Source organism: Physeter macrocephalus, chromosome 11 (assembly GCF_002837175.3).
Source record: "Physeter macrocephalus isolate SW-GA chromosome 11, ASM283717v5, whole genome shotgun sequence".
NCBI classification, from domain to species: Eukaryota; Metazoa; Chordata; class Mammalia; order Artiodactyla; family Physeteridae; genus Physeter; species Physeter macrocephalus.
In genome coordinates, this window is record NC_041224.1 from 42,400,392 (window position 1) to 42,415,463 (window position 15,072).

At 43.0% G+C, this 15,072-nt stretch overlaps 1 protein-coding gene across 4 annotated transcripts in view; it reads right to left on the minus strand.

The window, feature by feature from the left end:
* Positions 1 to 13,437, minus strand: part of SEC11A (SEC11 homolog A, signal peptidase complex subunit) — a 51,990-nt gene extending 38,553 nt beyond the window's left edge. The window contains exon 1 of one of the 4 annotated variants that reach the window (XM_024117244.3): positions 13,035 to 13,437. In XM_024117244.3, the coding sequence (XP_023973012.1) occupies positions 13,035 to 13,085 (51 nt within the window). In that variant the 5' untranslated portion in view covers positions 13,086 to 13,437. The remainder of the gene's footprint in view (positions 1 to 13,034) is intronic. The other 3 variants (XM_028495203.2, XM_028495201.2, XM_028495202.2) reach the window with 3 other exon arrangements.
* Positions 13,438 to 15,072: the final 1,635 nt, after the last annotated feature.

Consider the following 15,072-nt stretch of genomic DNA (forward strand, 5'->3'; position numbering starts at 1 on the left):
TGAGTACAGAGTTCTAATTTTGCAAGATAAAAAGAGTCCTAGAGGGCTTCCCTGGTGGTTGAGAGTCCGCCTGCCAATGCAGGGGACACGGGTTCGTGCCCCAGTCTGGGAAGATCCCACATGCCACAGAGCGGCTAGGCCCATGAGCCATGGCCGCTGAGCCTGCGCGTCCGGAGCCTGTGCTCCGCAATGGGAGAGGCCACAACAGTGAGAGGCCCACGTACCACAAAAAAAAAAAAAAAAAAAAGAGTCCTAGAGATGGGTTGCTCAACAATGTGAATGTACTTAACACTACTGAACTCTACACTTAAAAAATGGTTAAGATACAACAAGGACCTACTGTATAGCACTGGGAACTATATTCAACATCTCATAATAACCTATAATGGAAAAGAATCTGAAAAAGAATAGATACATATATATATGTGTATAACTGAATCACTTTGCTGTACACCTGCAGCTAACACATTGTGATCAACAACATTTCCATTAAAAAAATAAATAAATAATAAAGTTTAAAAAATGGTTAGGATAGAAAATTCTGTTATGTGTATTTTACCACAATTTTTAAAAATCATGTGAAATAAAAGCAATCACGGACTTCCCAGGTGGCGCAGTGGTTGAGAGTCCGCCTGCCGATGCAGGGGACACGAGTTCGTGCCCTGGTCTGGGAAGATCCCTCATGCCACGGAGCGGTTAGGCCCGTGAGCTGTGGCTGCTGAGCCTGCGCGTCCGGAGCCTGTGCTCCGCAACGGGAGAGGCCACAACAGTCAGAGGCCCGCGTACAGCAAAAAACAAACAAACAAAAAAACCAAAAACTAATCTTCCTATAAAGAGCTCCTAGAAATCAATAACAACAATCTAAAAGGAAAATAGGCAAAGGATTATGAACTGCTAGTTCACGGAAAATAAAATAAAAACAACTCCAAATCATATGAAAATATGTTCAACCAAACTGATAATGAGGGAAATACAAAGTAAGACTGTCCTGAGATACCACTTTTCATTTATTAGAATGGCAAAAATCTAAAAGTCTGAAAACACACAATGCTGGCGAGACTATAGGAAAACGTCACTCACTTTTTTGTGGGGGTGGGGGAGAACAATGTAAATTTATTACCTATTTAAACTATTCATTAAAAACCAGTAAGAGGGGAACTTCCCTGGTGGCGCAGTGGTTAAGAATCCGCGTGCCAATGCAGGGGACATGGGTTCAAGCCCTGGTCCAGGAAGATCCCACAAGCTGCGGAGCAACTAAGCCCATGCACCACAACTACTGAGCCCACGCGCCTAGAGCCCGTGCTCTGCAATAAGAGAAGCCACTGCAATGAGAAGCCTGCGCACCACAACAAAGAGTAGCCCCACCTTGCTGCAACTAGAGAAAGCCTGCGTGCAGCAACAAAGACCCAACACAGCCATTAATCAATCAATAAATTAATTAATTAATAATAATTTTTTTAAAACCTGGAAGAGGGAGTCCATGAACTTATTTTAACTACCTTGTCTTTCTGAGTCACTTGGCACTTGATTAACTTTCTTCTAACTCCCTCATCCCTTGGTTTCTATGTCACCGACCTCAGACCCTGACCTCTTCTCTGACATCCCATTAAATACAAGTGTTCTAGGAGTCCAACCTTTGCCCTTTTCTCTTTCCATTCTGCAATCTTGTCTATTCATGGTTTTAATTACAACATATATGCTGATGACACCCAAATCTCTTCTCCATACCAGACCAATTATATCCAATTGGTAAGTATATCCAATTACTTACTGAAAATCACCTAGATGTTACACAGACACCTTAAATTCAACACATCCAGAGCTAACTCAATCCTTTTCCTCAAATCTCTTCCTCCTTCCACATTCTCTTGGTGATTAGTATCACCATCCACCCAAGTCCTCTAAATTTTATCTCCCCAACATTTCTCACATCCATCCCATTGGCTTTATTTCTATGACTATTGCCTTACTTCATGTCTCATCTCCTCTTACCCAGACTACTGAAACAATCTGAGAGTCCTACCTCTAGACTTGTATCCTTCTAATTCATCCACCTATATATAATTATTGTTTGCAAAGTGAAAATAAAATTACTGAGGTGTCTGCTCAAAAACTTCTCTCACTACCTATAGGATAAATTCTGAACCTCTGAGTACACAGCGCCTTCCATGATCTGGCTCTTGCTGTCCTCTCCACTCCTATTTCTTGCTACAAGTGATATTCTAGGCTCAAACCATAATTTAGCTTGTAATGCAGAATATCATAGTCCTTAACAATGCTACTACATGTAGCAATAACTGAAAAACCAATCAAAACTAAAAGTTACATATTCTTAATAAGTCTAGATGATTAAAATAAAAAGTTAGGTTCCCTGTCTTAGTAAGACAATCATCAGTGTCTAGCAATTCCAACTTAAAGGAGGCTCATTCCACGTTTTTGACAGTTTCCTATCCCTGAGGACTCCTGTAGCAAGAGAAATAAGACCACCAGAAGCAGTATGCTTTTGGTGGCAGGGCCTACTTGAGGGCTCAATCAGCTCTAGAGCATTCTATCATAAAGGTCCATGGGGACCTTGATTAGCCCAACATTCAGAGTAAACATGTTCACTATATTGATGATATCACAGTGACTAGAATGGGTGGTTGAACCTCATGACCTAGACACGTTGGTAAAACACATATGTGGCCAGAGTGTGAGAAATAAATCCCACAGAAATTCCTATCCCCATGAAAATTCTTGGGGTTCAGTGGCCCCAGTCATGCTAAGATATCCCTTCCAAGATGAAGGAAGAACAAGTTGCTGCATCTGGTTCCTGTTACTACTAAGAAACTTAAAGCCTAGTGAACCTCTTTGGATTCTGGAGGCAACATATACCTCATTTGGGTGTGCTACTCCAATCTATTGCCCTAGTAAACCAATTTTGATCCAGTTTTGAGGAGGGCTGTGCAACAGGTCCAAGCTCCCATGCAAGCTGTTCTATCACTTGGGCCATAAGACCCAGATCTCATGGTAACTGAAATATCTGTGACAGATGGAGAGCCTCTGGCAGTCCTCTACGGGTGAACAACAGCACAGGTCTTTGAATTTGGGGGCAAAGCTATGCTACCCTTTGGAGAACTATTCTCCTCCTCTGTAACAGCTTCTAGCTAGCTGCTGAATTCTAGTAGAGACTAAACACTAGACCATGGATCACTAGACCAAGTTACCATATAACCTGAACTCCTCAGCATGAACTGGATGCTGCCAGATCCACCAAGCCATAAAGTTGGGCATTCACAGCAGTACTCCATCATCCATTGTAAGTAGTATATACAAGATTGGGCTCAAGCAGGTCCTGAAGACACTAAGTAAGTTGTATGAGCAAGTGACTCAGATACTCATGGCTCCTACTCATGCTACATTGCTTCTTCTCTCTCAGGCTACACCTCTCGCCCCATGGGGAGTTCCCTATGACCAGCTGACTAAAGAAGACTTTAGGCCTGGTGTTTAGATGATGGTTCTACATGAACCATCTAGCACCAACTGAAAGTAGACAGCTGTGCCATGACATCCCCATTCAGGGTTCACCATAAAGGATTATGATGAAGGGAAATCCTCCCACGGGCAGAACTTCAAGTGATACAATAATTGTTTTCTTTTCTTGGAAGGAGAGATGGCCACAGGTGTGGATTTACACTGATTCAAGAGTGACCAGCAATTTGGCTGGATGGCCAGGGACTTGGAAGAGACATCACTGTAAAGTTAGAGACAAGAGGTTTGGGGAAAAGGTATGTGGATGGAGCTTTCCAAGTAGGTACACAGAACGTGAAGATATTTGTGTCCCACCAAAGAATTACCTCAGTAGAAGAGTATCTTAATAATCAGGTGGATAAAATTACCTGTTTTGTGAATGTCAGCGGCCTCTTTCCCTAGCCATCCATGTCTTACCCAATGGACTCATGACCAAAGTGGCTGTAGCAGCCAAGATAAAGGTTAGCAATGTGGACTTTCACTCACCAAGACCAGTTTGGTTCTAGCCAATGATGAGTGCCTAGACTGCCAACTGCAAAGACCAACAATGCCACCATTCCTGATACTGGATCACTTCCATCATGGAAGGGGCAGCAATTTCTTCTATCTAGAATGAACTCTGTATATGGATCTGTCTTCCTTGTCCTCAATATCTCTGTCAAAACCACCATCCATGAACTTACAGAATGCCTTATTCCGCATCATGGTATTCCATACAACACTGCTTCTGACCAGGGAACTTATAGGTAATTAAAGCACAACAGTGGGCACATGGTCATGAATTTCACTGGTCTTACTGTGTCCTCCATCATCTTAAATGGCGGGCCTAAAAGAACAGTGGAACAGTAGGCATTATCAATTTATTGTCTCTCAGCACCAAATCCATCCTTCTTTGTGTTACTAGGCTGAGCCTATAAACAAGGGCACCTTTTCCAGTTGGCTCAATGATGTTAGGTTTTTTTTTGTTTGTTTGTTTTTTCTGGTTTGCGGGTCTCTCACTGTTGTGGCCTCTCCCGTTGCGGAGCACAGGTTCTGGATGTGCAGGCTCAGCAGCCGTGGGTCACGGGCCTAGCCGCTCCGCGGCATGTGGGATGTTCCCGGACCGGGGCACGAACCCGTGTCCCCTGCATTGGCAGGCGTACTCTCAACCACTGCGCCACCAGGGAAGCCCATGATGTTAGGTTTTATTAATAAAGGCACTGCAGGGCCACTGCAAGGTGATAGAGAGTGGGAGGGGCTTCTCTTCCCATGGAGTGTTTTTATTTCACCCAGTAGCTAGTGGATCTGTGTACCGGAGGTCTGCTATTACTCACTTCAGAGACCATCACAGACTGGCTCCTGCCCACACACACTGGCAAATTTCTCAAACTCCCAGCAGGCCACTTCTATGGACCAGCTCCAGCTCACTGCTCTGGCAAATGTCACTGCATGTCCCTGTGACAGCCACACCCTCTCCAAAGAGGTCTACATCTCAGGTTAAGAAGGGGTGAAGGGGGCTGGAGGGAGGTATTTTGCTAGTTCTTTCTAATTTCACTCCCTTATCCTAGAAGGTAATAATGTTTTCTGCATACGCTATTTCTGAACACCTTAACAGTCCTCTTTTACAAATTTTAGTGGTTGAGCATCTTTTACCAGTTAACAATTCTTTGTATTTAATTTTTCCCTGTTCAATTACTGGTGTTGTTTCTATCTTCTGAGTGATACAAATGGCCTTTTGAAGACAGCTACAGTACCAGCTAGACAGCAGCAACACTTTGTTGGGCTGGGATAATGTCTAATGTCCTACAGTATGTGGTATATGCTCTTAATCAGCAACCAATTTCTTTGTAAGTAGGATTCACTAGTCCAGAATTAAAGGGTGGGAATGGAAGTGACTCCTCCCACTACTACCCCTAGTAATCTGCTAGTGAAATTTCTGCTTCCCAGCCTCATAGTTTTGGGTTCTGCTGGTTTAGACGTTTTCATTCCTGGGAATTCCCTGGCGGTCCAGTGGTTAGGACTTGGCGCTTTCACTGCCATGGCCCGGATTCAATCCCTGTTCGGGGAATTAAGAGCCCACAAGCTGCCCAGCGCAGCCAAAGAAAAAGAAGTTTTCACTCCTAAAGGAGATTTCCTTCCACCAGGAGACACAGTGGTTCCATTAAACTGGAAGTTGAGTCTGCCCCCTCGCCACTTTGGGATACTCATGCCAGTGAACCAAAATGCAGGGAACGGGGTGGTTACTTACTGGCAAAGGGGATTGACCCTGACCATCAGAGAAAAACAGAGGTTCGTTACTACATAATGACGGAAGTGAATATACAGGAATATAAAGAATCCCCTGAGGCCTTTCTTAGTACTTCCATGTCTTACAATAAAAGTTAGTGAAAACTATAACAATCCAGTTCAGGCAGGACTCCTCATGACATTACCCTTTAATAATCAAGGTTTGGGTCACGCCATAAGACAAGAAACTATGACCAACTTAGGTTCTTGCCGAGAGCAAAAGGAATGTGAAATGGTTACGAAGAAAGATGACAGCTACAACCATGTAGCCAATTACAGAAACAAAGGAAAGCTGCATATTAGACAGAAGTATAATCTTGCTTTTATCTTTATTTGAAAAGTGAAATATGATTAAAAGAGGTGTGTATAAATGCTGAGCTGACAAAGGGTAGACTATAATAGTTTTGAAAACTACAGTAGTTTTGCCAAATTGGCTTAGCTAGAACTAGGCTTCCCCAAACCCCCCTCCATGTATGGTTCTGAATTAGATTTGGCAAAAGAGAAATCTGCCCAAGACCTAGAAGGTGAAAGAGAAGAGCAGCTGCTATTATGCTGAAGGTCATCGTGGTTAGACACGGTGAGAGACAGACATTAAAGGCCTGGCAGAATCCAGTTTGTCCTCGCATTCCCCTGCTCCACACCCAGGAACGAGCTATAGAAGCAACAGCCTTCCAGACTTCATCTACTCTCCTTTGGTGTGATTCCACTCCATCAGCCAGATGTGGAATCTAGCCCCAAATTCCATGGCAAGCTTCCATCTACCCATAACAGTGCTACAGAAGAACTGGTGACATTCTGATTCTGCATCTCTGTTTTAGACTCCTGACTCATCCAGCTTCTCCTACAATTGTATAAAATCTTATTCCTATAATAAATCCCTTAATTCTAAAATATTCATAGTGGTTCTGCTTTCCAGACTAAACCCTGACCGATAAGCCATATTTTTCAGACAAAGCATTCTATCCCCATGAACATCTTCTGTGTTTGGATACTCTACCTGACCTCCTTCCTTGAAGTCAGGAAAGACAACTCTTTTTTTTTTTTTTTTTTTTTCTACGCTGCATGGCATGCAGGGTCTTAGTTCCCTGACCAGGGTTCCAACCTGTGCCTCCAGCAGTGGAAGCACAAAGTATTAAACCACTGGACTGCCAGGGAAGTCTCAAAAGACAACTCTTTTGAAGAAGAGTTATGGTCATAATTTCTGCTTAAGTGGAATATGTCTTTATTGTTGGAGGCTTGTGCCATCTGGCATGAGAATAAATAATCATGCTTGTCTGTATGTCCATGGAGAGAATACTATGGGGAAAAAAAAAACCTAAAAAATATGAAGTATCTAAGAAGCATAACAAGTAAATGCCTAATCCTTACTATGGCACTGTATTCTAGATTTGCTCAAAGTTATACACGATGAAAAATGATTTTTGGATGCTCAAGAATATATTCAAGGACAGTAAGTGCAGTTTTTAACATAATTTTACTTGTGATTTCCTTGTGTGTATAATGGAGACTGATGTTTCTACACTGAAACTTTGCAATTTATTACTGAATTTTGATACCCTGCCAGTGATAAAGAGTTTCCTGATCCTAAACAAGACCAGATTAGTTTTCAATAATCAAAAAAAGTAATGGATCTGTCCTCTGTGCTGTATATACCTCCTATTCGCAGCACACTTACTCATATTAGGTCCAAGTCTAGGAAAAATCTAGGCTTATATGTGCTTCACCAGAGGGTCAATTCATTAAAAAAAAGTTACCAAAGATATCCAGAATTCAATCATCTATCACTACAATAGCCATTAAGAGTTAAGTGAGCAGGACTTCCTGGTGGCTCAGTGGTTAAGAATCCGCCTGCCAATGCAGGGGACACAGGTTCAAGCCCTGGTCTGGGAAGATCCCACATGCTGCAGAGCAATTGAGCCCGTGCACCACAACTACTGAGCCTGCGCTCTAGAGCCACTGAGCCACAACTACTGAAGCCCGCATACCTACAGCTCATGCTCTGCAACAAGAGAAACCACTGCAGTGAGAAGCCTGCGCACCACAACAAAGAGCAGCCCCGGCTCGCCACAACTAGAGAAAGCCCGCGTGCAGCAACGAAGATCCAATGCAGCCATAAATAAATAAATACATAATTTTTTTTTTTTTAAAAGAGTTAAGTGAGGGACTTCCCTTGTGGCCCAGTGGGTAAGACTCCACACACCCAATGCAGGGGGCCAGGGTTCAATGCCTGGTTGGGGAAGTAGATCCCACATGCATGCCACAGCACAGGTTCAAGCCCTGGTCTGGGAAGATCCCACATGCTGCAGAGCAATTGAGCCCGTGCACCACAACTACTGAGCCTGCGCTCTAGAGCCACTGAGCCACAACTACTGAAGCCCGCATACCTACAGCTCATGCTCTGCAACAAGAGAAACCACTGCAGTGAGAAGCCTGCGCACCACAACAAAGAGCAGCCCCGGCTCGCCACAACTAGAGAAAGCCCGCGTGCAGCAACGAAGATCCAATGCAGCCATAAATAAATAAATACATAATTTTTTTTTTTTTAAAAGAGTTAAGTGAGGGACTTCCCTTGTGGCCCAGTGGGTAAGACTCCACACACCCAATGCAGGGGGCCAGGGTTCAATGCCTGGTTGGGGAAGTAGATCCCACATGCATGCCACAGCTAAGAGTCCGCATGCCACAACAAAGATCCTGTGTGCCAAAATGAAGACCAGCACAGCCAAAATAAAAAAAAATAATAAATAAATTAAAAAAAAAAAAAGAGTTAAGGAATCCTAAGAGACTGAAAAACATAAAAAGAGGGACTTCCCTGGCGGTCCAGTGGTTGAGATTCAGCACTTCTACTGCAGTGGGCAGGAGTTCGATCTCTGGTCAGGGAACTAAGATCCCACATGCTGTGAGGCACAGCCAAAATATTTAAAAATAAATAAATAAATAAATAAATAAAAAGAAAGGATCGTGCCAAGTCCTAAGGTCTTCAGATTTAGGTAGGAAAACATACAGATAGTTAAAATCCAAAGAAATGCAAAATTCAATCAAGTAATGCAAAAGGCCTAAGGAGGAGCTAACAAAGGAAATTCTGTGAAAGTCAGATTAGTCCCATCAGGGCTCAAACATGGATCTAGTCACATGCTGGCCAATATTCTCTGATCATTAAGAATTCTCAGCAAGCAGAGAATTACACATGAAAATAATATAAAAATTACTTGGCATGACATACTTATTTAGCGAATAAGCATCTTTTCATTGCAGGAAAATTCATAATTAAGAACAGAAATGCGTAAAGGAAATTATGTATAGTATTAATACTTTTATGTTAAGGGTGTCGTGTATATTTGGTCTCTTAAGTTTTTGTAAAATTTAAGAGAATATGGAATATTAAAGTAATAGGTCAGGTTTGTAATTCCAATTTAAAATGTACAATCAATTGTAGATTTATTATTTTAATCAGAAAGCTTACTATTTATACCTTACATTCAAATGTTGAAACATTTAGGAGAACTTAAGCTCCAGATTTATAAAAATTATATAAGTATGCAGTGGTGTTTGTTGAATAATCGATGCTCTTAAAAAGGAAATTCTTTAAATTTATAAGTTAAATTTAATGTTTTTAAGATGTCTGTTTATAAATTAGCCCAAATATTCAAAGGCCCTTAAAAGTGATTGTTAAAATTTGCTAGATCTGGGAATTCCCTGGCGGTCCAGTGGTTAGGACTTGGCACTTTCACTGCCGAGAGCCCGGGTTCAGTCCCTGGTTAGGGAACTAAGATGAGCCCGGGTTCAATCCCTGGCTAGGGAACTAAGATCCCACCAGCGGCTAGACTTTAAATAGGATAAGATTTGAAAACTGATTCTGAAAGGTTTAAGAACTTGGTTTTAAAATTTTAGCTTTTACAAATTGAATATTATGTTTTTAAATATAAGAATTCTAAACAGGCTTTTCTGCACACAAAGGTTACCAATGGGCATCAAGAAACTAACCTACAACCAGAGGTGTGGTGGAGCCAACCTGCTAAATTTTCAGGAATCTTGCAAGCTGGTTTTTAAACACAGTGTTATTATAAGTTAGTACAGGGACTTCCCTGATGGCGCACTGATTGAGTCTGCCTGCCGATGCAGGGGACACGGGTTCGAGCCCTGGTCTGGGAGGATCCCACATGCCGCCGCAGAGCAACTGGGCCCGTGAGCACAACTACTGAGCCTGCGCGTCTGGAGCTTGTGCTCCGCAACGAGAGGCCGCGATAGTGAGAGGCCCGCGCACCGCGATGAAGAGTGGTCCCCACTCGCCGCAACTAGAGAAAGCCCTCGCACAGAAACGAAGACCCAACACAGCCAAAAATAAATTAATTAATTTAAAAAATATATAGTAAAAAAAAATTAGTACAATTAAATTACTTTAAAAACAAAGTCAATAAATACTCTAAATCAGTTTCTAACTATTTTACTACATTTTACTATTATCTGTGTTCTAGAGATTATTGTTTTAATTTTACCTGTAAGGTGGAAATTACAGTTGTATGCTACCACATTTCTTCCTAATTCCACATTCAGTGATGTCATGTTAGCAGCTTGAAATCAACCATGTTGGAAGTATTTACCACAGAAACAGGCAAACTACCAATCAGGGCTTCATGGATTAAGAAAAACCTCAGGAACACTGTGCTCTGACACTACAGTAAAAGAGCCACACTACAAAGGGGAGAAGACAAATAGAATAGTACCTAACATAACATCTAAAAGGGCTTTAGAGATCACCTAATAGTCTAGGGCGGTCCACAAAGACTCAGAAATAATACAAGGGGAGTTCTGAAGACAGTTAAGTACACAAAGTTTGAATAGAATAATGTTCATATACACAGTGAAATGAAACAGGCAAGAAGAGTAAACTGGGACAAGACTGAAACAGTGAGAAATGGCAGACTGTAAAATGACTGGGACTTACGTCAAATGCCATTCTAAGGGGTTTGGACTTAACCTACAAGGCAATGGGATCTACTAAAGGTTGGAGGGCAGGAGAGAAGACAATAATCTGGCAACAGTGTATTGGATGCCATGAAAGTAGTGAAACACTTTAATTTTGAAAACTGTGAAGCAGACAAAAATAAAAATTACATACCGTAAACAAAAGTCTTGAGTAAGGTGTTAAAAATCAATTAAAACTTGCAGCTCAAAAGAATACATACTCTGTGATTCCATTTCTATCAAATGCAAACCAGGGACTTCCCTAGTGGTCCAGTGGCTAAGACTCCACGCTCCCAATGCAGAAGGCCCGGGTTCGATCCCTAGTCGGGGAACTAGATCCCACATGCCGCAATGAAGATCCTGTGTGCAGTAACTAAGACCCAGTGCAGCTAGCTAAATAAATAAATAAATAAAATATTTTAAAAAAAAAAAGCAAACCCGTCTATACTGACAAAAAAGCAAATCAGTGGTTGCCAAGTGCTAAAGAAATGAACTACAAAGGGATCTTGTGGGTGACAGAAATGTTCTGTATCTTGATTGTAATGGGTGTATATAACTGTAGAAACTTATCAACTGATACACTTTAAATGGATGGAGGTTTGGGTTTTTTTGGTTTTTTTTTTTTGGCCACGCCACACGGCTTGTGGGATCTCAGTTCCCCGACCAGGGATCAAACCCAGACCCCACCCAGTAGAAGTGCAGAATCCTAACCACTGGACCACCAGGGAATTCCCCTGGATGGAGTCTACTGTACTAAACTATTCCTCTATGAACCTGATAGGGAAAAAAAATTACAACTCAAATTAATCAGACATTTGATGAAACTTCTAGTTTCCCTCTTTTCATCTAATTAGCTCTCGGTACCTACAGTCAGTATCAATTTTTTCCCCCAGATATTATGTGCAGGTAAAACCTCATTTTTAACTTTCCCTCATCCCATCCCCACGCTATCCAATCCTTCACATCCCCTCCTAACAATCTCTGGGAGGTTGCTCATTTTCTCCACTTGTATAATGGGAATAACATTATCTACCTCACAGGTATATAAAGCATTTCACACATAGCAAGAGCTCAAAATAGTTACTGTTTTGCCTTAGTCATTTTCTACATATTTACGCTCCTTGAAGGCAGAATCTGTCTTATCTACCTTTGCAATTCTCTCATTGTACCTAGCACAGGGTACAATAAACAGTAGGCCCAAAAGAAGAGTTTCTTCAAAGCAATGTCTCTGCACCTAGAAATTCAGATATGGATGAAAAAACACTATACAAGTGAGAATCTGAAACGTTTTGTGCAATTTGGGGAAAAAAAATGATCAATTATGACTGAAGGAATTAGGAAACGTGTCTAAGAAGGGGTCTGAAGGTGAGTAAGGGGAAGTTGTATATCTTCTTCCCTAAATGGTAAATATAAATAGTGCATAATAGAAGTCCAAGAGAAAAACCTTTAATAGTGACATCAGGACAATTCTTAACAGCAAAACACTGTAAAAAGGTCCCAGGCAAGCAAAAGTGGGCTCTACAGACACACTTGGTGTAGAAGACAAAAAGGAGCAACTTTTTCCAATGACTAAATAATTACAACAATATTCCCAGTACCATTTGGAATATGATCTGTAAGTTCAAGACGGAGTAAGGTTTAAGGACAAAATCAAGAGATGGACGTTTCAGAATCCCTGTATCACTAATACTGGGAGGTATACCCGAGGATCCTGAGGTATAGCTTAATGCTAAGCGGACTCAAGGGCAAGGAGAGTAACTGTTTCAACTCTGAACACGGAGGTGGTTCAAGGAAGTCAGGACAGCCCGCTGAGGCCCAGCTGTACTAGAAGGGTTGTACCGGGCTCAAAGTAGCCAAACGGCTTTTTGGGGGCCTTACAACCGCCTTCCCGAGCATCCCAGAGTAGCGGTGAACTGATAAACCTAGCTGCCGGAATCCATCGGAAGTCGCTGCGACTGGAGAAGTCACGAGTTTGCCACCTTACTAAGCCTAAAACAATAAGCAACCCCAAATCCCTCTTACAAAGAGCCCTACGGTTTCCACTTGCTTCCCTGCCTCACAGGGCGCAATGGAACGTGAAGACCAGGCTTCCCGCTCCGCCCCTAGAAGGCCCCGTATCAGCCAGCGGCTAAAAACTGGGGGCGGATAAGGCTACCTCTGGACACAGACCCCACAAAGAGATGGAATAATTCAGGCGTCAGACCCGCTCCAGCCCTCACACTGGGGCCCAGAGGTCCGCGGAGCACCGCAGTGGCAGCGTCGAAGGGACAAGGGGAACAGTGGGCGGCCAACCTCACCTGCCGCTTGTTCATCCGCCGCACATCGTCCAAAAAATCTAGAGACAGCATGGCGGGGCCGGCGAGGGGACACGGGCAGAAAAGACGGCGAGATGTGACCGGCCGGAGGAACGGCTGGCGCACGGGCCAAGCTCTCACTGGACAGAACCCCAGGGTGCCCGCACTTCCGCTTCCGGGGCGGAACCGGCGCGGCCCCGCCCCTTCGCCGGGGCGAGCAGACAAAGGGTCTTGCGACCGTCCTAATCCAGCCTCCAGGCCTGACCTCGCTGTAGGAGGGCTCTCGTACCCCTAACCTCGTCTGCTGAGAACAGAATGAAGCCCACTTCCCGCTCTCAGCCCCGTGGCCCCACACGGAGGCCGCCACTCGGGGTTAGATAGGAGGCCGCCCTGCAACTTCCAGAAGGCGGGCCCTGGTGCAGGCCTGGCCAATAGGGAACCGTGTTTCTGGAGTCTGAGGGCAGAAAAGGCCCCTGAGCGGCCGGCGTGTGCAAGCCCCGGTAGTGGGTCTGGGTGTGGCCCTGGATGTGCACCCAGGCCTTACCTCCTCTGCTGCTGCCGTTTTCCTGCGCTACGGGAAACTGACGACTGAGGTGTTTAAATAAGTGCTGTTGGGTAAGGGCGGAGGATGTGACTTTCAAAGCACTGCCTGAAACTTTCAGGAGTTTAAGAAACTCTTGGCTGGAGAGAAAACAACCCGATAGGATTAGAAAACTACCAAACCATGCAACCGTGTGATGAGACCAACAGTAGTGCGGGTTGTGAGGTAGTCCCTTTCTCCCCGAAATTGACCTTGCTAACAGGATCTGATTGTCTACTAGACGAAAACCTCCTGGTTTTGTTACCTCGGGCACCATAATGTGACCCTCTTATCGCTGACTTCTGTCTCTATACAGATCTTCCTTGACTTACCTCCCAGTAAACCCATGGTAAATTGAAAATACCATAAGTCAAAAATGCATTCAATACGCCTAATCTACTGAACGTCGTAGCTTGGCCTAGCCTACCTTAAGCAAGCAGAGCACACACTAGCCTACGGTTGGGCAAAATCATCTGACGCAAGCCGTTTTTTGTTTTTATTTTTTTGCCGCACTGCTGGGCATGTGGAACTTCCCGGACCAGGGACCAAACCCGTGTCCCCTGAAGTGGAGTGTGGAGTCTTAACCACTGGACCACCGGGGAAGTCCTACACAAGAGTATTTTATAATAAAGTGTTGAATATCTCAAGTAATTTATTGACTACTGTACTGAAAGTGAAAGACAATGGTTGTGTGGCTACAAAAGGTTGTAAGTATACTGGTTGTTTGCCATCTGTGCTCATGTGGCTGACTGGGAGCTGTGGCTTGCTCCTGCTGCCCACCATCAGAAGAGAGTATCATACTGGGAAAAGAAGTACAGTTTCTAGTGAATGTGTATCACTTTCACACCATGGTTAAAGTAATACAAAAATTGTAAGTCAAACCATTGTAAGTCAGGCATATCAGTATATAAATAGTCTTTGCTTTGACTGGCAGAATCTCCTAACACACACCTAGGACAAGAAAAACCAGAACTGGTCTCTGGCTATTATTTCTATCTTTTTCAAAATATTGATTATCTCACACCAGGGGAAGCTGAGTGAGGAAATAGCACTGGAATTCTTTGTACTATCCTTGCAATTCTTTAAATTGAAAATTATTTCACAATAAAAAGTTAAGTATATTTGAGGATGATTATAATTAAAAAAACAGTTTTTATTATGAGTTTGGGGGAGGATGGAAAACTGGTGGTGGGTATGTAAAATGGTGCAGCCACTTTAGAAAATAGAGCAGCTCCTCAAAAGGTTAAACATATTAACTATATTACTGTAGTTACTATCTTGACCATATTAACCAGCAATTCCACTCCAAGGTATATATCTAAGAGGACTAAAAACATATGTCCACACAAAAACTTGCACATGAATGTTCATGACAGCATAATTCATAATAACCAAAAAGCGCAAATAACCCAAATATTCATCAACTGATGAAGGCATGAACAAAATATAGTATATCCATAC